This window comes from Camelina sativa, chromosome 12 (genome assembly GCF_000633955.1).
Source record: "Camelina sativa cultivar DH55 chromosome 12, Cs, whole genome shotgun sequence".
NCBI classification, from domain to species: domain Eukaryota; kingdom Viridiplantae; phylum Streptophyta; class Magnoliopsida; order Brassicales; family Brassicaceae; genus Camelina; species Camelina sativa.
The window spans coordinates 2362691-2384947 of record NC_025696.1 but is presented as its reverse complement, the minus strand read 5'-3'; the positions used below and the strand labels follow the sequence as shown (position 1 = coordinate 2384947).

At 34.5% G+C, this 22257-nt stretch overlaps 5 protein-coding genes across 6 annotated transcripts; 3 read left to right on the top strand and 2 right to left on the bottom strand.

Annotated features, from left to right (window-relative positions):
• On the bottom strand, nt 200-3527 carry LOC104729646 (protein NTM1-like 9). The gene is made up of 6 exons (XM_010448605.2): nt 2440-3527; nt 1797-2299; nt 1374-1709; nt 941-1267; nt 721-840; nt 200-529 (listed from the first exon to the last, which is right to left on the bottom strand). Exons 1-6 carry the CDS (start codon nt 2603-2605, stop codon nt 413-415), a joined length of 1569 nt encoding a protein of 522 aa, XP_010446907.1. The 5' UTR covers nt 2606-3527; the 3' UTR covers nt 200-412.
• LOC104733129 (protein RKD5-like) lies at nt 4909-7105 on the top strand. Its single transcript, XM_019233799.1, has 5 exons — nt 4909-5054; nt 5164-5392; nt 5950-6248; nt 6349-6572; nt 6656-7105. Exons 1-5 carry the CDS (start codon nt 5003-5005, stop codon nt 6878-6880), a joined length of 1029 nt encoding a protein of 342 aa, XP_019089344.1. The 5' UTR covers nt 4909-5002; the 3' UTR covers nt 6881-7105.
• LOC104729643 (probable serine/threonine-protein kinase Cx32, chloroplastic) lies at nt 8834-21424 on the top strand. Of its 2 annotated transcripts, XM_010448602.1 has the most exons (7): nt 8834-9144; nt 9276-9637; nt 10199-10334; nt 10439-10572; nt 10679-10802; nt 10968-11437; nt 21272-21424. In XM_010448602.1, exons 1-6 carry the CDS (start codon nt 9096-9098, stop codon nt 11432-11434), a joined length of 1272 nt encoding a protein of 423 aa, XP_010446904.1. In that variant the 5' UTR covers nt 8834-9095; the 3' UTR covers nt 11435-11437; nt 21272-21424. The 2 variants fall into 2 exon arrangements, with proteins under 2 accessions (XP_010446904.1, XP_010446903.1); XM_010448601.2 differs by lacking the exon at nt 21272-21424 and having other exon boundaries at nt 10968-11671.
• Nucleotides 11853-13111, bottom strand: LOC104729644 (uncharacterized PE-PGRS family protein PE_PGRS54-like). Its single transcript, XM_010448604.1, has one exon. It carries the CDS (start codon nt 13108-13110, stop codon nt 11977-11979), a length of 1134 nt encoding a protein of 377 aa, XP_010446906.1. The 5' UTR covers nt 13111; the 3' UTR covers nt 11853-11976.
• On the top strand, nt 17217-21416 carry LOC104729645 (probable serine/threonine-protein kinase Cx32, chloroplastic). The gene is made up of 6 exons (XM_019234249.1): nt 17217-17585; nt 17707-18077; nt 20033-20168; nt 20278-20411; nt 20513-20636; nt 20802-21416. The coding sequence occupies exons 1-6, from the start codon at nt 17537-17539 to the stop codon at nt 21173-21175; spliced, it is 1188 nt and encodes a 395-aa protein (XP_019089794.1). The 5' UTR covers nt 17217-17536; the 3' UTR covers nt 21176-21416.

Below are 22257 nucleotides of genomic sequence, written 5' to 3'. Positions count from 1 at the left end.
AATAATTTCGTGATGTGGCGGGATTTTGTCAAGTGGGAACTAAAAAAAATACACGTACGTGTCTATTAAAACGTGTCCAGATTAACTTTAATTTATCTTCTTGGCTAATCTGATTACCACGTCACCCGCCTTATAATTTTGCTGTTATTACTTAAATTACCCGCCAATGATTTCTGTTTTTTTTTTTCACTCATTCGGCTTAAACTCATCAACAAAATAATTTCAGATCTATTACAATCTAACTATAATCGCTTATACTACTGTATATAAAACACACATGTTCCCTACATATAAGTTTTTTTAGGTTACAAAGTTACAACACAAAAAAAACAATACTAACATTACATCATCCCTAATTACATATAATACGAAACTTGAATCTTATCCTCTCTCTCTGACTCTGTCTCATGTGTTATGAACTCAACATCCACATACCCACCCCTACTCCCACCATCACTGCCACTATTACCGTTGCTACCAGCTTCCATTGCTTCCCTTCTCTTCTTCTCTTTCTCCTCTCCACCTGTACCTGTACAACAGCTTTTCTCTTTTAGCTATTGATACTACTCAAGTTTGTTTTATCATTTACTAGCTTCACAACTCTTGCCTCACATGTACTACTGATTCCATTTTCTAAATTCTATAATTCTACTAGAGCTAACTACTATATATGCTATTGCTTCATTCATGTCTAAAACAAGTTCTCTTCTTCTTCTTTACCTCGTCGTCTACAACTCTGTCTGCTTTTACTTGGCCTATAGTTCCCCTCGTCCTGAGCTTTATTTGAGGTTTCACCAAAGAATCACTCTTCTCTGTGTCTTTAGCTGCAACTTGTTTGTCCTGCACATCACATAACGACTTCTTTATTATAAAAAATGCATCCTTTATGTTTATGTATGCCTCAACACGCACAACTTTTGGAATTACAACTCTCTCGTACCTCAGGAATATCAGTGAGTCCTTCATTCACCTCTTCCCGCTGTTTTTCTTCACTTTGATTCTTATCATCAGGAGGTACAGAGCTAGAATGCACCTGCAGACGGATTCTTCTTGGAGCAATGCCCTGGTTTATCAATCCTGTACTCGAACGGTTTTGTGGCTGTCGACCTCGAATCTTTATCCCCCTCCCTTCTGTAAGGTTGTTCTCCGTGGTATGATTGATCACCTGGTCTGGTTGAAGTAAATCACCATAGTATGAATTAGTAGTGGCAGGGTAAGCCGATACAGCGTCCCTTGGCCATCCAGAAGCTCCATTATCTAAACCATACTGATCAAACAAACGATGAAAATTGTGTCATTTTTACTTATGTCACAATGGTTGTAAAAGATAACATCTTGTATAGTTAACAAAATATGTTTATTTGTGAATTCACCTGCAACTGCACCATCTCGGCATCTGTATCAGTGTAAGCCATAAAGTCGTTGAAGTAAACATCCTCGGGTGCTGCAGACTGCAGCATCTTATCAGATGAAAAGATTCCATTTGGGTTCTCTCGACTAACTGATTCCTCGCAAGAGAAGTCATCAGGATTATTAAACACCTCTTCCAACAACTCTGTTAGTGACACATCTGGCTCACTGGTACCATCTTGAAATTGGAATCCAATCTCATCATAACCGAAATCACCAGCATATGTAGAATCCACACGCGGTGCAGGAGCCCTTTGATCTTCAAGGTCACAAGATAACCATAGATTCTCTTTACCTACCTATTAACACAACAACCTCAACAAAATTGGTAAACTCACCTCCAAAAAAAGCCTAATGATTCAAAAGTTTTCATCACCTGTACATACCTCAGTCATTGACCCATCAGCCATATTACTCTGAGCATAGCCGCATCCACCTGAATAATCAGACGGTTTCTCAACTGCAGCATCAGAGGAAGGTGTTTCTTGAACAAGATCAGAGGAAGTATCATCAGGTGAGTCTTTACAAGAAGTAGGAGCCGGTTCATCAGACTTAACACCATTGACACGATCATCAGGCTTGTGAAAGAGACGACACAGAACAAAAGGGTTTTGACCAGGTCCAGTACCGTCAAGGTCCTTAAGAGTGGGACGATACTCGTGCATAATCCAATTAGTACGCTCACCTTTAGGAGCTCGTCCACGGTAAAAGACAAGAGTCTTCTTCATACCAATTAAAGTCTTCTTGGACTTGATACTACGATCTTTACCAGTAGCTTTCCAGTAGCCTGAGTCAGTAGCTCTGTTAGAGCGATGACCGTTTGGGTATTTTCGATCACGAGGGCAGAAGAAGAACCACTCTGGATCATCCGTTTTAATCACCGAGAGAGCTGCCACACCAATCAGATTTGTTTCAATTGAATCAGAACATAAAAAAAAAGGTGGAATCTTTGAATGGGAAAATCAGAATCTGAGAATAAAGGAATCAAATTTTGTGAGAGTAATAAAAAAATAAAAAAGAGAGACGAACCAGGAAGATCCCAAGGTTCCCATTTACAGACATCGATGTCAGGGATGACTCGGACATCAGAGTGACGTCCGTTGATCTTGAGGCGAAGGTAGTGATTAACAAGCTCTTCATCGGTAGGTCTGAATCTGAAACCTAGAGGAAGCGACTCCATCGATACAGCTCCCATAAATTTACTTCTTAGGGTTTTCGACTTTTGAATACCACACAGTCTCTGCTTTTCTTTTTTTCTACTTTCTAAAAAGTCTTCACAACACTTTGCTTACTCTCATCATCTCATCTTCTTCTTCTCTATTTTTTTTTAAAGACCACGTGGGAAAGATAACTTCCACTTTAAAACACTTGTCTTCTTCTGTCTTCTTGTCTTGATGGGCTTTTATTATTTGCGGCTACGAACCAAACAAGTCTTTATTAAAGCCCAAATCTTTATGGTTTTCTCTTGTGGTGCGTTTATGCTTTAAGAGTGTGTTTGTGCCATCAGTAGTGAATTCCAAAAATGTTGGAAACGTCTAGAGCAGGGAAGAAGACTATAGGAGTATGGAGATCTCCATATACTAACCTCTTCAACATTTTTATACAAAAACATGTATATAAACATTAATTTTTTATATGGTCTGAATACACAAAGCATACATAATCAAAATGGTCTATATGTACATAATCAAAAAAAAAAAAAAACAAGATGAACCAAAAAATAAAGCCTTCGTGCGACAAACAACATGTCAACATCCCAACTCTTCTTTATCAAACAAAAGAAAGAAAGAAAAGAAGACCTCCCAACACTGCATCTTATCTTCTCTTCTATGTGACACTTACAGTCGGGAAAGGTTCGAACCAGCGGGAAAATAAGACACGATGATCGGAGCTCTCGGAGATTCGGATTTGCTTTTTGGTTTCTTCAAGGACAAGGTTTTTAAGTTACTCTCATCAGTTGAGCTAATACGTGAGTCGGATTTTGAAACAAAGCAACCAAAGAAGGACGCAAAGCAAGACGCCATGATTGATCGGAGTTTTTTTCCTTTCTTTTTTTAGTTTGTGGACTGTGGAGACTCTATATACCGATGAATGATGATGTGTAAGATTTGATATTCAGGTAATATGAGAAATGTTATGTATTTATAAGACGAAAAAAGAAAACACCGTTGAAAATTCTTCGACAAGTTTCTAGGAAATGACCTCTTCATCTTGTTGGACAAGCTTTTTTGCCCGTTTCTTATTTGGGTATTGTTGTTGACTCTTCTAGCTATCGTTAAAATATTTGGCCAAATTGGACCAACTATTTGATTTGTTTTAGCCTCGTTTCTGAAAAAAATGTAAGAGTGATATAGACAGGACCAGCGTTTTGGCCAACGTATCGTCTTCGTTTCATCATCATTCATCCAATTGAATGTTTCCACAATATATAGATTAAAATTAGAGGTGGTCGTCTTCATATCACTATTCATTTGAGTTTTCCAAAACTTAAGATTAAAGTTAGAGGAAAAGATGTAGGATTACGAAACAAAAACTGTATTTAAGCAATTCAAAATATGTAGATTCTATTTAATGGGTTTTCGATTTGAGTTTTATTACAAAGTACACTCACACTTGTTTTCAGATATACTCAAAACTAGTACTATATATAATTTAGATTTATATCGAAAAATCCTTGTAAGTTAATGTTAGGTAGACTATTTTCCTACACTCTTCTGATTTTGAATTTGAAACTTTAAAACATGTCCAGCTTTAATTTAGCTTTAAAACAAAAAAAAATAGTTTCTAAAGAAAATAGTAAAGAGATATACATATAGAAGTTGTAATAAATCTTACCAAAATATAACGCAATTAGTCAATTTAGTTTTTGAAAAGCCTTCACGAAAATTGGCTTTTAGCATTATTTTTTCAAGAAAAAAGAAAAAAAAAATTCTCAAAATATCCAAAATCTACCGTTCCTGCCACAAATCAGAAAAGCGTACTGTAACTGTTGCCAGTTTTAAATGCTTGAGAAAAGAACTCACCACTTTTAAGAAATAAACAGATGACAAAAAAAAAAAATATATATATATACAAAGATAATCATATAAGTGACCAAATTAAAAATATACTATACTCTAAAACATTATAGTAAATACTCTGATTCATTTACCAAAATTAGCCTTTGTAGAATCATTTTAGTTTCTTAAAAATTAAATGCAATAAAATAAAAATAAAATCGGGTTGCCACTTTTCAGACATGCGTCGCGCGTGTGAGTGTTTAAACTAAATGGGCTTCGCACGCTTACACGTGCCCTAGCGAATCTTCAGTGTAACCGAGGAGGACAAGAAAGTACATATAACTTAAAGCCAGTGGCTTTATTGGTAATTTCAGGGAGTGGAGACCAAAGGGCTTCTTCCCCTTTTATCACTAAAGCCTTTTTTTCACTTGAGGTCAAAAAAAACGCTTCAAATACAAAAAAACCTTGGATTCTTCTGCAGATCTTTTTTTTTTTTTTTTTACACTAAAAAAGGAAAACAAAATATATATTTTCACAAAAAAAGTTTATATGTTAAAATCTTCGGCTTTTGCGACTCTTGGTCTTCTCCGGACATGGCACATTCTCTAACCTCACTCGCTATCTTCCAGAGCCTCATCCGTAAAGGTAAGTCTAATAATACACTGTCTAGAAACTTTAATTCGGGTCGGGTCGGGTCAGGTTTGAGAACTGGTTTTTGTTTTTTGGTGTGTGTGGGTGTGGGGTTGAAATGCAGAGGCGGTGAGGAGTTTGCATGTATATGGATCGGTGGAGATTGAGAGAGAGTTCTTGTTCGAAAGCGAAAGCCCTTATGTGGAGAAGGAAGCGAAGCCTCTGTTTCTTTTGGAAGGTTCCCGGCGACCGGAGATCTCGGAAGGGTCGGTTTTTGGCACGTGGCGTTGTATCTTCTTGTTCCGGTTTAATCACCCGCTCCCTCGGTTTCCTACTCTCCTCTGCCCTTCACGGTAACGCTGTTTTGTTGACTCCCTCATTCATTAGGACCGTTTTGGTTTTTTAATTTTTGGTGCGGTTATAAGTCACATCACACGACGTTAATCTATTTTAGTATCGGTGTTATCTTGAAATCGAATTCTAGATTAATATTATTTCATAGAAATATAGTGTTATTGAATATTGATTCCAGAGTAAAAACATTGCATAACCACAATGGCCAAAATGTAGCAATGGAATAGATTACGTGAATGAGTTATCTATATAAAATTACAACAGAGTTGGACACATGATTAGGATGCGATTTATTGTGTGTCTTATTAGTACTAGCCACACAGGTAAGGTAACAGCACAAAATTTATATAGTTGTCTTCACTTTTAATTATTTCCACAGGTCTTTATATATTATTCTCTGGTCCATAGTTACTGATTAGACCAAAACTTGTGAATCAGTTCACTCTCTCGATTGTACTTGCTAAGATTTCCTAATTGTAAACAAATGGGCTTGTAACAGTAGTGTTCTTGAGTTGTGTTTTAGAAACTAAACATTTTTTTCTCTTTTTATTGACAGAAACCCTAAGCTGGAGGACATCCCTAATTTAGCTAATGACCTCAAGTTTATCTCTGGATCACAACCGAAGACACCATCAAAGGTCTCTGACCAGGAACAATGCACTAGTGTCGGATATTGTAAATCTGATCAGACTAAACTGCTAAAGTTGGAATCCGAAGATGATAGCGTCCGAGACTGTGAGGTTGATCAGCCTAAACCGCCAAGGATCGTCCTTAAACAAGACCTTAACTGCCTTCCTGATTCAGAATCCGAATCCGAGGAATCTGAAAATGAGAAAACTGAACATTCGGAATCAGGTATCTCTTCTTTCTTGAAAATGTCAATAGGTTTACGTGCCGGCTAAGTCCAGTTTCAAGATTTTGGTGATTAATATAAGGGTTCATTGTAAAAATGTAGATGAAAATGTCAAGATGTTGATGGGGAAGAGGACACCATCAAAGATTGTTGCTGGACTTTCCTTGAAAGATCTTTCAAAATACTTTGGTCTTACTATCGTGGAAGCTTCTCGTAGTCTTAATGTAGGTCTCACGGTTTTGAAAAAGAAATGCAGAGAGTTTGGGATTCCCCGGTGGCCTCATAGGAAGATCAAATCTCTCGACAGTCTCATCCACGATCTTCAGGTCTGCTTCCCTCTCTTTCTTCATTAATCTAATACAACAGGTCACTGAAACAAGCATTGTTATGTTGTTTTGTCTTTGATTAGAGAGAAGCAGAGAGGGAGCAGGAAAATAGCGAAGCAGCTGCGATGGCGGTAGCTAAGAAACAGAAGAAACTGGAGACAGAGAAGAGAAATATAGTGGAGAGACCATTCATGGAGATACAGAAAGAAACCAAAAGATTCAGACAAATCAACTTCAAGAAAAGACACAGAGCTTCCAGAGCCAAGAAGAATCAAGAATCTCTCGTCTCTAATTCCTCTTCCACTTGAAAAAAAAAAGATTTTTAGGCCTTTTATTAACATGAGAATCATCGAACATATTAGTTAGTTAGGATATCTGTGATGAAGTGCTTTGGTATTTAGGTGTAACAGATGCTAAGCCATGTTTGCTTGCATAATTTTTGGTGTTAAGGAGTTCCGGTAACATGAGGAGGAGCTCCTGTATCATGACTCATTTTTGTGGTTCGAAATCGGAATTAAACTCTTCTTTTTTTTTTCTTTATCTTTTTAATACTGTAAGTAGGTACAATAGTAGTATTATCGAATTTGTGAGATAATAACGTGGTGAAAAAAACAAACCCAAATCTTGGTTTCTGAACTGATCTCAAATCAACGCATCTTGAGTGGTCCCTTTTTGTTAAGCTCGTGCTTTGAAAATCTACGACGACTCCGTCCACACGACAAAGACCATTTATTAACGTGTGCGGTACAGTGAGGTTCGAAACGTAAGCGACTGCTACAAGTGTGTGTGTGTGCGTCTGTGAGTGTTTTTTTTTTTTTTTTTTTTTTTTTTTTTTTTTTTTNTTTTTTTGTTAAAGACGTCTGTGAGTGTTCCTACGTCAATATATGGTTTTTGTATTTTTAATTCTCCGCGTTTGAATATGTTGATTGAAAATTTCATTTTTCCGTCTAATCTGGCAATTTATATACGTGGTCAAGTATCCTTTTTATGTCCTTTTCAATATAGTTGGTCTTTTTTATTTATTTCAATCTATTGTATGTTCGAAGAAATTGCATAAATTGAAATCTAATTTATCCAAAGAAAAAATAATTTATTTAAAGGTAATCGTAATGGTAGTTTTACTTTTTTTATTTAGAATTTTTTAGGCAACATTACTCGAATTTTTTTAATGTAAAAAATTGTGCTCACTAGAACTTATGTTGTTTTGAAAAAGGCTAACATATGAAAATCTTTGACCAAGTGAAGAAAATAAATTCTTCTACTCACGTCGGTAGAAGAAAATAATTGTGCCATTGGAGAATTTTTTATGTCTCTTATTTTGAAACAACTTTGTAGAATTGTAGAAGTAGAAAATTAGAAATCGATTAATGTTTTTTTTTAATATTAGTAGTGGAAATGAACGAGAAATTCCCAAAAAGACACAAACGTCCAAGCTGTGTGAGTGGCGGACTTTTGAGCATTTTACAGGCACAAGCAAAAGTCCTTTTACGATCGGTTTCACATCATAATGTTTTATTTTGTTCAAGTCAATATATATTATCATATCTACAATAACGAAAACTTGACTCCGGATTAGAAAATAAAATTCATGTTTTTGATCTACACATAGTGTAATCGTTTGAAAAAACTTTCAAGTTTTGTTATTCTTATTTTTTGAGTTAGAGGTTTTTGCCATATGAGATTTCTTTTAAAATGAAATTTAAATAATAATATGACATAATGTAGGAAAATTGTCTCTACTACTTACTAGGGCTGATTAATTTATTGTACAGTTTTCAATCGAGATTATAGGAATAGTCTCCAATCCTTTTACCGGGTTTTTAATAGATTTTTTTTTTATTTCATACTTTTGAAAAATATCATATTTCATTACCATGATGTGGACATGGGTTCTACAAATGTGAACTAAAATACAAAAAAATTATGTGGATTTCCAAAGTAAAAACAAAATTCTCAACTATTTTTTCAGATCACACGATCATAGATAGAGAAAGCTTTTTGATATTTAATATATATATATATATATATATATATCCCTAATTTATATATATATATATATATTTCAAAAAAAAAAAAGAATGAAGAAGAGATAGAAAAAGCTTGGGCTATGTTTTGTTTGGTCGATCTTCTTGACTCTTTCGTTTAATTTATTTTAATAAACAGTACGTGGCAATTCAAAAAGAAATAAATGAAAATGACTAGGAAGACCAAAAAACATGGAAAATGTCATATAGAGAATGATATAGGTTCCTCTACTTCCCCTTTGTTTTTCTTGTCAAATAGGGCAAAGCAGAAGAAGAGATAAAAAAAACCCTTCTTCGGTTTCCTCTCTCTCTCTTTTTTAGTATCATAAAAACCCAAAAGATCTTTTTGCAACCCATCTCGTGGCCTCTTTCAAATTATTCCTTACGATCCAGCAATAAAAGCTCAAATAAATAAACCACTTGATCATCACATCCACTAGCTCTTGTCTGAAAACAAGAAAGACAAGAAAGAAGAAGGAAGAGAAGGCAGGCTCATGTAATGGGTGCTTGTTGTTCAATCCCTTCCAAAACAGGTCTCCACAGTCATGGTAATCTCTAGTTCCATCCAAATCCATTATTTATTTTTTTCAACTAGTTCTTGTTTTTTTTCTTCTTTATGGGTTCTTCTTAGTTCTTACATAAAAAAAAACCTAAAAGATGTGTTTGTGGTAATAAACAGCGACAACGAACAGTGGAACAGAGTTCTCATCGATGACGACCACCACCGCCGCGACGACAAGCAGCAGCGTCGGACGACGGAGCCAATTCTCCGAAGTGGCGAGCGAGTGTTCCAATGGGATTATCAGTGATTCCGGTCTGATCCTGGAATCGCCGAATCTCAAAGTGTACACGTTTCTTGATCTAAAGACAGCGACAAAGAATTTTAAACCGGATTCAATGTTGGGTCAAGGAGGATTCGGCAAAGTTTACAGAGGATGGGTCGATGCAAAGACTCTTGCTCCTTCTAAAGCTGGTTCCGGTATGATCGTAGCCATCAAGAGATTGAATTCTGAGAGTGTTCAAGGATTTGCAGAGTGGCGAGTAAGATCTTTCTTCCTCAAAACTTTTTATTTTTCTTGGCTGAGTTTGATTACTTCTTTGATGGGGCCAAAAATAACTAGGCTCAATTATTACATCTTTTGATCATGATGAAGAAAGAGTTGACTATTCCAATCAAGAAACGACTTTGACTTTCTCTGTTGCAGTCTTGAAATCTAATTAAAGAAATATAATAAAGAGAAATTCTAATAATAAATAAATGATGCTTTGTACTATGATAATATTATAACAAAAGTTGAATTATAATTCTTTGAATTCGATTACCTATCTAACCATTTGATGATAATTTTGTATATCCCTTCCATTGTTACCGGATTTTTGAGTTGGGGACACGTTGTTACATGTTATTTAGCTGTCATATTGTAATGAAAGTATTGTATTCATAAATTTTATAAATGAGTATATCTATTTTCTCTCGTACGTATTGGATGGAACATCTGACTTATATAGAAATGATTAGGAGTCGGAAATCTTTCATTTGGTTCATTGGGTTTTTTAGAGTTGAATAAGCTAATTAAAGTTGAGATTTGTGATTTTGGACAGTCAGAAGTTAACTTCTTGGGAATGCTTTCACACCCAAATCTGGTGAAGTTATTAGGATATTGTCGTGAAGACAAAGAGCTTCTCCTTGTCTACGAGTTCATGCCTAGAGGGAGTCTCGAAAATCATCTTTTCCGACGTAACTAAGATCTCTCTGAAACACACTAAACATTGTTCATTGTTATAACAACGTGCTCATAGAAAAATATTTGATTTACTATGGTTGATCTTCATTTGATTTAGGAAACGAGCCTTTTCCTTGGGAGTTAAGGATCAAGATTGCTATCGGTGCAGCTCGTGGCCTTGCGTTTCTACACGGCTTGCAGAGAGAAGTCATCTATAGAGACTTCAAAGCTTCCAATATACTTCTCGATTCGGTTAGTCTAAATTTAATACTCTCGAGTGATATAAATAGACTAATAATCTGTAATCTTTTTTTTTATCTTTGCTAATGGAATGTTTTTGATACATATGAGCGTATAGACCTATGACGCAAAGATTTCAGATTTCGGACTAGCAAAGCTCGGACCAGCAGACGAGAAGTCACACGTTACTACTAGGATCATGGGCACTTATGGTTATGCTGCCCCTGAATATATGGCAACAGGTACTTTTTTTCCTTTTTCTAATGACGGCTCTTTCGTCTTTTCTCCAATGCTAGTATTCGAACTCGCCAGCGGTTTTCTCCTTTTTCTAGTGACTATATATACCAGCTTACTAGTTGAACGAGTCAAATAACAAAAAGATTGTGTATTATTTTCTTCATCCTCAGGCCATTTATACGTTAAGAGTGATGTATACGCTTTTGGTGTGGTTTTACTAGAAGTAATGACCGGACTAAAGGCCCACAACACAAAAAGGCCAAGGGGGCAAGAGAGTTTAGTCGACTGGTTAAGACCGGAACTCTCAAGCAAACACAGGGTAAAACAAATAATGGACAAAGGAATTAAAGGTCAATACACTACCAAGGTTGCGACAGAAATGGCACGCATCACACTTTCTTGTATCGAACCAGATCCTAAAAACCGACCGCACATGAAGGATGTAGTTGACGCTCTCGAAAACATCCGAAAACTTAATATTGTCCCTGACCGTTCTTCCACTAAACAGGCCGTTGCTAGCTCTTCGCGTGCTTCACCACTTCACCATCAATACGGTTACAGAGCTGGCGCATTAGGGACTGAACGAAAGAAAACAACGCCCGGACGGTTTGGAGTAGAAAATGGAATTGTTGCTTAATACATATATGTTCCGAGCGGCGGGAAATATATGTTGGTATTAGAGTTTTTTTTTGGTTTAATTATATTATTAAATCAATTTTTACAGTGTTTTGCTTATAATGTAATTTCTTTTCTGTTGTTTTACGATACCTACGGTTAAATACTTTATCGTTTTTTTGTGTCTTGCACGGATGGTGACTATGTATTTGCACGACTATTAGGGTATGGGGTAGAAAGATTTTTCCACATTGGTAAATTGCTCTGATTTTGTAATTATAACGGCTTTTTTTTTCTTTCCCACAGTTTTTTCCACATTGTGACATATGTTTATATGTTGCAGACTTACAGTGATCTTTATCGAACATGTATCCATTAGAATTATAGAAAACACATTTTTCATACTGACAACTCAACAACAGAAAATAGTTTTTCTCCACATTATAGCAAAACATCCGTCTAAAACAAAAGAAAATATAAGATAATTTAATAAGTTCAACGATAAATAAATGTATGTAACAAAAGAATATTAGCTTTATTAAATAAGTTGACTGAAACAGATTTTCACTCGGCTTTGTCTTCCTCCTCATCTTCTTTCGGTGGTGATTTATTAAGATCGAACTTGGCAGCAGTTCCAGATCCACTCGCTGCTTCTGTATCCTCCACGGCTTTCACATTCAAATCAATCCCTACATCTCTCCCACCTTCACCTTCCGAAGCCCCACTAGCTCCACCGCTGGCAATAACACCGGAACTTCCCACTCCGCTTGCAACACCACCAGAGCTTCCTACTCCGCCTGCAACACCACCAGAGCTTCCTACTCCGCTTGCAACACCACCAGAACTTCCTCCTCCGCTTGCAATAGCAATAGAACTTCCTCCTCCTGCAGTGACAAGAGTAAAAGCAGAGCTTTTCCCCGGGATCGTAAAGACTTCAGCCGCCGCAGAGAACGTAGGAGGAGGAAGAAACCCTTGATAGTTTCTATCTTTGTGAGCCCTCATGTGTCCAAACACAGCCTTCCAAGATCCAAAACGTCTTCCACAGATGTGACAAACTGGTGGTCCTTTCGGTGGATTAGTCAATTCCGAACTTTTCTTCTTAGGCTTTTTCGCTTCTCCTTTGCTTGAACCATCCGCCTCGTCATCAGTTTTGGTCGACGTCCTCGGTCTACTCTTCTTCTTCCCACCACTCCCACCCTCCTCACTCTTCCCTTTCATAACAGCTTCCTCTGCCGCAGCCACAACCAACCCTGCCGCAACAACCGCTTGCTCATTCAAACGAGCTTCGCTCCCACCCGCACCCGCATCACTCTTCCCTTTCGTAACAGCTTCCTCTGCCGCAGCCACAACCAACCCTGCCGCAACAACCGCTTGCTCATTCAAACGAGCTTCGCTCCCACCCGCACCCGCATCACTCTTCCCTTTCGTAACAGCTTCCTCTGCCGCAGCCACAACCAACCCTGCCGCAACAACCGCTAAACGCGCTTCATTTTCCTCCACTTGCTCGTTCAAACGCGTTTCATCTTCCTCTCTTTCAGCGACAATAATATCACCAGATACTCTACTGCTGATACTCAAAGCAGGGAGGCCGAGAACGATTTCTCTCGTATCGGAATCATCATCGCTCCATTGCTCTTCGGACTCATCTCTCTCTACGTCAGTATCAATCGCTTTCGTTTTCTCTGACTTATCAGTCATGTTTCTCATGCGCGTAAGAAAGACCAAACGATTCTGAAGTAGTCTTATATAATGTTTGCTCTAAGCAATGGCGGTTGTGGCAGTTAAATGGTCGCGTTCGTTCGTTTAGATCTCTCTCCCGCCTTTTCGTGTGGAGAAGATTTGCGTCCGTCGGATTTTTAACATAAAAATCCAACGCTGAGATTCGTTTGATTCTATGGGCTTAATATCGTCTAAAGCCCATTGAAGCCCATAAACTTTATTCGTAGGTTGCTTCCAAAGATGTAATATTTGCTGGTGCGGTTTTGGTCATCGAGAGTTCGAGACTACAAAAGTACAAAGACTCGTTGCACTGCAATAATACTATTATGCATGTGACATCCGAGCCCGACAATGACGTGACTTGTAAACTTTTGTATTGACATATATTTATTAAATTCTATTAAAAATTTAAACATTAACGTATACCGGTAACATTAGATATTAGAATAGTTTTCAATGTCAGAAGCTAGAAGGAAGCTATTGAAGCTGTGTTGTGTAAATACTAATTAAAGAAAAAAAGAGAAAAGTAACATAGATTAGTCCTAGGCAAAATACCCGAATCCGAAACCCAATTCTCGAACCCGATTCGAACAATCTGACCTAAAACCCGTACCCGATAGAAGAAAATACCTGAATGGATCTAAGATTTATTAATTTCGGATATCCAAATCCGATCGGATTTTACCCGAAATCCGACTAAAATCCGATTAAAACCCCATGTGTTGATAGTCATTTTGCATAACCCCTATCCCTACGATCTCTCACTAAAACGAATAAATTTGTTTGGCTTCGTTGCTCTTACCTCTCACCACCGGTTCGTTTTCTAGTTACCAGGTATATAAAACACCTTTTTCAGGATTTAATCCCCATTATTCAAGCTGAAAAACCTAAACTGCTACTCATCTCCTCTGTCTGAGACTTCACGGAGACATTCACATGGAGACATTCACATGTGATTATTTTTGTTGTATCTTGTATCAATTTTTGTCTATGAGTTCTACTCTGTTTCAATTTCTATTGTATCTTGTATCAATTTCTGTGGGTTTTTGGATTTGTTTGTTCGGTTGATCAATTTGCAAATCATGCGTTCTGCAGTGTTATGTGTTCTGTCGCTATTATCAATCATGTGTTCTGCAGTTGAATCATCTTGTATCAATTATTAAAAACGGAGATATGTGTTATGCACCCAGAATTTGTTTTGACTTTATTCATCATTTATTTTGACTTCTTCCTATTTCTGTTCTAATCACATGTTCTTCACTTGTTTGTTCTGATTGGGTTCTGTTTTAGTTTAGCTTTATGATTTATTTGAAGTTCTATGTGTTATTATCTTGTATTGTTGAGTAAAGCATGATTGATATGCTAAGAAGTTCTGTTTTAACTTCAATGTTGATTCTCTCATTTTTTTTTTGGGAGTTTCGTTTGTTTTTATTTTCGTTTGTTTGATCTGCTCTTTGCTTCTGTCCGTGATCATTTGAGCTTCAATGATTAGGTTCTGTTTTAAATCGATGTCTGTCAGCTTCTGTTGTAAAATTGCTTTTGTCCGTGATTGATCATTTGTTTTGTGTTGATCATTTTACTAACTTTTTTTTTTATTATTTTTTTACAATTGGCAGATTGACTTGAAAAAGGTTTGTATATCACTTGATCTTGTTATTTTTTGTTATTGCCTCTATTATAGTTTATGTTAGCTCATCCAATTTTTTTGTTTTCCGAGTTCTGCATTGAAGAGTAAGGTCTCGAATACTTGAAGCTACAAGGTGTTTTGTTGTTTTGGTTTTACAATTGGTGACAGTTCTACAAGAACTATCAGCTAGTACTTGGTTAATATGTTGGGATCATTTATTAACGTGTACGGTACATTGAAGTTCGAAACGTAAGAGACTGCTATAAGTGTGTGTGAGTGTTCCTACATCAATAACGAAGAAAATGAAAATATGGTTTTTGTACTTAATAATTCTCCGCGTTTGAATATTGTGATTGAAATTTAATTTTCCCGTCCAATCTGGCATTTTTATACGTGGTCAAGTGTCCTTTTGATGTTCTTTTCAATATATTTGGTCATTTTAAATTTTATTTTTCATCCTCGAACGTTTGAAGAAATTGCAGGAATTGAAATTTAATTTATACAAATTAATTAATTTAAAGGTTATTGTAATATTAGAGTATATAGTCGGTTTATATTGGTTTAATCTCTTGTATAGTTTGGTTAGCATAGTGGTTTAGTTTCACTTGTATTTAATCCTAATTTGTATCTCACTTTACACTTGAATGAAGAAATTATATTTTACCAGATTTGGTTTCATCTCTCTTAATCTTGTTCATGGGAAAATTAATATGTAATGATAATTTATTTTTTTTGATTTAAAAGTTTTTAGGCAACATTACTCGATTTCTTTTTTACTGTAAAAATTGTGATCATTAGAACTTATGTTGTATTGTGATCATTAGAACTTATAATGATCATTAGAATCATTAGAACATATGAAAAATCTTTGACCAAGTGAAGAATATAAATTCTTCTACTCACGTCGGTAGATATATATATATATATATATATATATATATATATATATATATATATATATATATATATATACTCATTATATGTGCCATTGGAGAATTTTTGATGTCTCTCATTATGAAACAACTTTGTAGTAGAAAATTAAAAATCGAATTAATGTTTTTCTTCAGATTAGTAGTGGAAATGAACGAGAAAATCCCAAAAAGAAACAAACGTCCAAGCTGTGTATGTGAGTGGCTGACTTTTGAGCATGTTACAGGCACAAGCAAAAGTCTTTTTACGATCGTCGGTTTCACATTATAATGTTTGAGGGGGTGTTATTGGATTGTGGTTTTTAAAAAAATTTAATGTATTTAAAAATCAGGTGTTATTCAATTGTGAATTTAAAAAAATCTATTAACATCTAGTGTTATTCAAAAATCCATTAACATCTAGTGTTATTCAAAAATCCATTAAAATCCACACAATTACATTAGACTTTTAAATCCACTATTGCCTTACGTTAATTAGAATCACTTAAAATCCTCAATTCAATAACACCCCTTTATTTTGTTCAAGTCAATATATATTATCATATCTACAATAACGAAAATCAAACTTGACTCCAGATCAGAGCCGGCCCAAGACCCAAGCTGATGAAGCATCAGCTTGCGGCCGCATAATATATAGGTCTATAATCGGCTTTATTTTACAGAAAGTTCCTTTAGCCTAGTGGTATAAGCAGTGGAAAACATCTAAGATGTCACGGGTTCAACCCTCCAAACTCTTATTTATTTGTGTTTTCATTTTTTTTTTTTTTTAACAGACCTAAAAATATTTTTGGGCTTGTGGCCTCATAATTTTCTGCGACGGCTCTGCTCCAGATTAGGAAAAAAATTTATGTTTTTGTCTTTTTGATCTACATACATAGTTGTAATCGTTTGAAAGAACTTCTGAGTTTTGAAAGTGACAATGAATTAGTTATTCTTAAAAAAAAAATATTAGTTATTCTTATTTTTGAGTTAGAGGTCTTTGCCATATGAGATTTATTTTTAAATGAAATTTAAATAGTAATATGACATAATGTAGGAAAATTGTCTCCCACTACTACTCACTAGGGTTGATTAATCTATTGTACAGTCTTCAATCGAGTAGATTATAGGAATAATATCCAGATCCTTTTACCGAAATTTTTAATAGATTTTTTTATTTCATACTTTTGAAAAATATTAATTCATTACCATGATGTGGACATGGGTTCTACAAATGTGAACTAAAATACAAAAAAATTATGTGGATTTCCAAAGTAAAAACAAAATTCTCAACTATTTTTTCAGATCACACGATCATAGATAGAGAAAGCTTTTTGATATTTAACACACATATATATATATAATTATATTTTATTTTTTTTTAAAAAAGAGAAAGAGAAAGAAGAAGAGATAGAAAAAGCTTGGGCTATGATTTTTTTGTTTGGTCGATCTTCTTGGCTCTTTCGTTTAATTTATTTTAATAAACAGTACGTGGCAATTCAAAAAGAAATAAATGAAAATGACTAGGAAGACCAAAAAACATGGAAAATGTCATATAGAGAATGATATAGCTTCCTCTACCTCCCCTTTGTTTTTCTTGTCAAATAGGGCAAAGCAGAAGAAGAGATAAAAAAAACCCTTCTTCGGTTTCCCCCTAAACAAATCCCAAATTTCCTCTCTCTTTTTTTTGTATCTTAAAAAAACCAAAAAATATTTTTGCAACCCATCTCGTGGCCTCATTCAAATTATTCCAAACGATCCAGCAATAAAAGCTCAAACAAATAACCCACTTGATCATCATATCCACTAGTGTCTTGTCTGAAAACAAGAAAGACAAGAAAGAAGAAGGAAGAGAAGGCAGGCTCATGTAATGGGTGCTTGTTGTTCAATCCCTTCCAAAACAGGTCTCCACAGTCATGGTAATCTCTAGTTCCATCCAAATCCATTATTTTTTTTTTCAACAGGTTCTTGTTTTTTCTTTCTTTATGGGTTCTTCTTCTTACATAAAAAACCTAAAAAGATGTTTGTGGTTATAAACAGCGACAACGAACGGGAACAGCAGCGGAACAGAGTTCTCATCGATGACGACCACAACCGCCGCGACGACAAGCAGCATCGTGGGACGACGGAGCCAATTCTCCGAAGCGGCGAGCGAGTGTTCCAATGGGATTATAAGTGATTCCGGTCTGATTCTTGAATTGCCGAATCTCAAAGCGTACACCTTTCTTGATCTAAAGACGGCTACAAAGAATTTTAAACCGGATTCAATGTTGGGTCAAGGAGGATTCGGCAAAGTTTATAGAGGATGGGTCGATGCAAAGACTCTTGCTCCTTCTAAAGCTGGTTCCGGTATGATCGTAGCCATCAAGAGATTGAATTCAGAGAGTGTTCAAGGATTTGCAGAGTGGCGAGTAAGATCTTTATTTTATCTCTTTTTTTCCTCAAACCTTTTTTTTTTTCTTGGCTCAATTATTACATCTTTTGATCATGATGAAGAAAGAGTTGACTATTCCAATCAAGAAACGACTTTGACTTTCTCTGTTGCAGTCTTGAAAAATACTTAAAAAGAAATATAAAAAGGTAAATTATAATAATAAATAAAGGAAAAAAGATTGCCAGCTACACAAAGGTATGCGAGAACGCATGGTCACACATGCCAAGTATAATATTGTACTCTCAACTATATGAAGTAGATGTATTGCATGATCACATGCATGAACTATATAACGTCATGTGGTTAACACCATAAACATACAATTTCAATACACCGGTTAACTGACTCCAGCGTTGACCAACATTGACCAAAAAATATTCCATTTTTTTATGTATACTATTAAAAACCAAAAATATAAATTGCTATATCAAATAGTTTCTATAATTTTTTTTTAAATTAAGACATATTCTATATTATATAAATAAATATTTTGTTTACATCTTTAATGTATTCATTCTTATAATTAGTAATTTTAATTTTGAAGCTAAACTAATAGTTAAATAAAAATTATTAATAATTATTTTGAATTCATATATATATATATTAATTATATATATATATATTATTTTTTCTACAGTCAAATATATTGTTTTGCAAACTCAATTTTTTGGATCTTCTATCTTCTATGTATTAAAAATAAATATTGTGTGTTTTTGTTGTTTACAATCAAATAGATTTCTTTTATTAAATAACCAAAACATTGTATTTAAATAAATCAAATAATAAGTTGATGTTTTTCATTGCAGTAGAAAAAAAACTAACTATTATAAGAATGGATGAATTAACAGATATATAATATATTTTTATATTGCAAAACTTAATAAATCTGAAATGAAAAACCACTAATAATTTTTTCAGATATTAAAATGTTTATTTTACCATGAGTATATAACATTTTCAATAATTCTAATAATTTTGATATGTATTGGGTTTGGTTCTAAGTATTTTTGTTGTAGAAATATTTTTTGTGATTGAGAATATTAAATAATATTTATTTTATATTTAGATAAATTAAGTAAGAAGTTCATGTTTTTAAATTAATAAAGTTAAAATAAATAATTTTCTTATTTGATTTATTATAACAAGATTATCTGGTTTGAATTAAAGTTTTAATATCTTATGAATCATTAAGTTTTGAAATTGAAAAAGATAACTATTATAAGACTAGATTAATGGAATATATATATACAATATATCTTTATTTTGGATCCATATATGTTTAAAATTATAAAACACTATAAATGATTCCTAAATAATTCAACTAATTTTTTTTTGGTTTCTAATATTAAAAACAAAAAAAAATGCATATTTTTATTGGTCAACATCGGTCAACGCTAGTCAATACTGGTCAACATCGGATTCTGATAAACGGTGTACCGGAATAAGATGGTTGTGATGTTGAGCACATGTCATCATATAGTTGGTATATGTGCCCATGCAATACATATACTTAATGTAGTTGACAATACATTTTTAAAATTGGGATGTGTGGCCATGTATTGAACAATACTTCCTGTAGCTGAGTATCTTTTTTCCATAAATAAATGATGCTTTGTACTATGATAATATTATAGCAAAAAGCGTATTATATAATTCTTTGAAATCGATTACCTATCTAACCATTTGATGATAATTTTGTATATCCTTCCATTGTTACATGTTATTTAGCTGTCATATTGTAATGAAAGTATTGTATTCATATATAACATAATAAATTTTATATATGAGTATATCTATTTTCTCTCGTACGTATTGGATGGAACATCTGACTTATTTAGAGATGATTAGGAGTCGGAAATCTTTCATTTGGTTCATTGGATTTTTTAGAGTTGAATAAGCTAATTAAACTTGAGATTTTGTGATTCTGGACAGTCAGAAGTTAACTTCATGGGAATGCTTTCACACCCAAATCTGGTGAAGTTATTAGGATATTGTCGTGAAGACAAAGAGCTTCTCCTTGTCTACGAGTTCATGCCTAGAGGAAGTCTCGAAAATCATCTTTTCCGACGTAACTAATTAAGATCCCTGAAACACACTAAACATTGTTCATCGTTCTAACAACGTACTCATAGAAAATTAATATTTGATTTACTTTGGATGGTCTTCATTTGATATAGGAAACGAGCCTTTTCCTTGGGAGTTAAGGATCAAGATTGCTATCGGTGCTGCTCGTGGCCTTGCGTTTCTACACGGCTTGCAAAGAGAAGTCATCTATAGAGACTTCAAAACTTCCCATATACTTCTGGATTCGGTTAGTCTAATTTAATACTCGCAAATGATATGAATAGTCTACTCTGTAATCGTTTTTTATCTTTGATAATGGAATGTTTTTGATACATATGGGGCGTATAGACCTATGACGCAAAGATTTCAGATTTCGGACTAGCAAAGCTCGGACCAGCAGACGAGAAGTCACACGTTACTACTAGGATCATGGGCACTTATGGTTATGCTGCCCCTGAATATATGGCAACAGGTACTTTTTTTCCTTTTTCTAATGACGGCTCTTTCGTCTTTTCTCCAATGCTAGTATTCGAACTCGCCAGCGGTTTTCTCCTTTTTCTAGTGACTATATATACCAGCTTACTAGTTGAACGAGTCAAATAACAAAAAGATTGTGTATTATTTTCTTCATCCTCAGGCCATTTATACGTTAAGAGTGATGTATACGCTTTTGGTGTGGTTTTACTAGAAGTAATGACCGGACTAAAGGCCCACAACACAAAAAGGCCAAGGGGGCAAGAGAGTTTAGTCGACTGGTTAAGACCGGAACTCTCAAGCAAACACAGGGTAAAACAAATAATGGACAAAGGAATTAAAGGTCAATACACTACCAAGGTTGCGACAGAAATGGCACGCATCACACTTTCTTGTATCGAACCAGATCCTAAAAACCGACCGCACATGAAGGATGTAGTTGACGTTCTCGAAAACATCCGAAAACTTAATGTTGTCCCTGACCGTTCTTCCACTAAACAGACCGTTGCTAGCTCTTCGCGTGCTTCACCACTTTAACATCAATACGGTTACAGAGCTGGCGCATTAGGGATTGAACGGAAGAGAGCAGCCATCGGACGGTGTGGACTAGAAAATGAAATTGTTGCTTAATACTATATTTTTCCGGACAGGCGCTATATATACGTTGACAATAGAGTTTTTTTTTGGTTTAATTATATTATTAAATCAATTTTACAGTGTTTTGATTCGACTATAATGTAATTTATTTTGTGTGGTTTTCAATACTTACGATTTTACACATTCTCATTTTTTTGTCTTGCACGGTTGGTGCCTCTGCCTTTGCCCGAATTTTTTGGGAACGGTGTAGCAAAACTTTTCCAGATTGGTTGGTATGTTCCGGTAATTATACGAGTTCTATTTCCTTCCCACGGGTTTTTTCCCTTTACATTTGTGACATGTGTCTGTATGTTAAATTGCTCCCTATCGAACATAGATCCTTTACATATATTAAAAAACGATTTTCATATTACCATCTCAGCAACAGAATAAGTTTAACGATAAATAAATGTATGTAAACAAATAAAATCTATACTAGTATTTTTGCAGCAGTTCTTGCTTAAAAATACTTTTTGAAAAAAATTTATATTTAGTGCATTGCTTTAATATTAGTTACCAAACCTTTAAAATTAATTATAGGTAAGATTTTAAAAAATTAGGAATTCTTTCTACCTTTCATTTTTATTTGAATTTATATTTAAATTATCTTGAATTATTCTATTTAGTTGATAAAAATTGTGATTTTTTTCCTACATATAATGTAATACAAAATTTTAAAAACGGACATATATTACTCAATAGATGAATAAAAAGTACGGGTACAATATCTCACATCGTCTAAAAAAATTGGGCAATGGTTTAAAGTCATACTATAAAAGAGACCAAAATGATTCTAAATACAAATGAGTAGAAATCTTGATTTATCAGACATTCAGACTTTAAAAACTTTTATTTGGTTTATTCCAGTTCTTTATTTTAAATATTTATAAAAGGTTAAAGATGAAAAGTATTTAAAACTTTTAAAATTTTAAATATAAGAAATATTTTACTGTAGATACACAATAAATATTAAAAATTAAGAT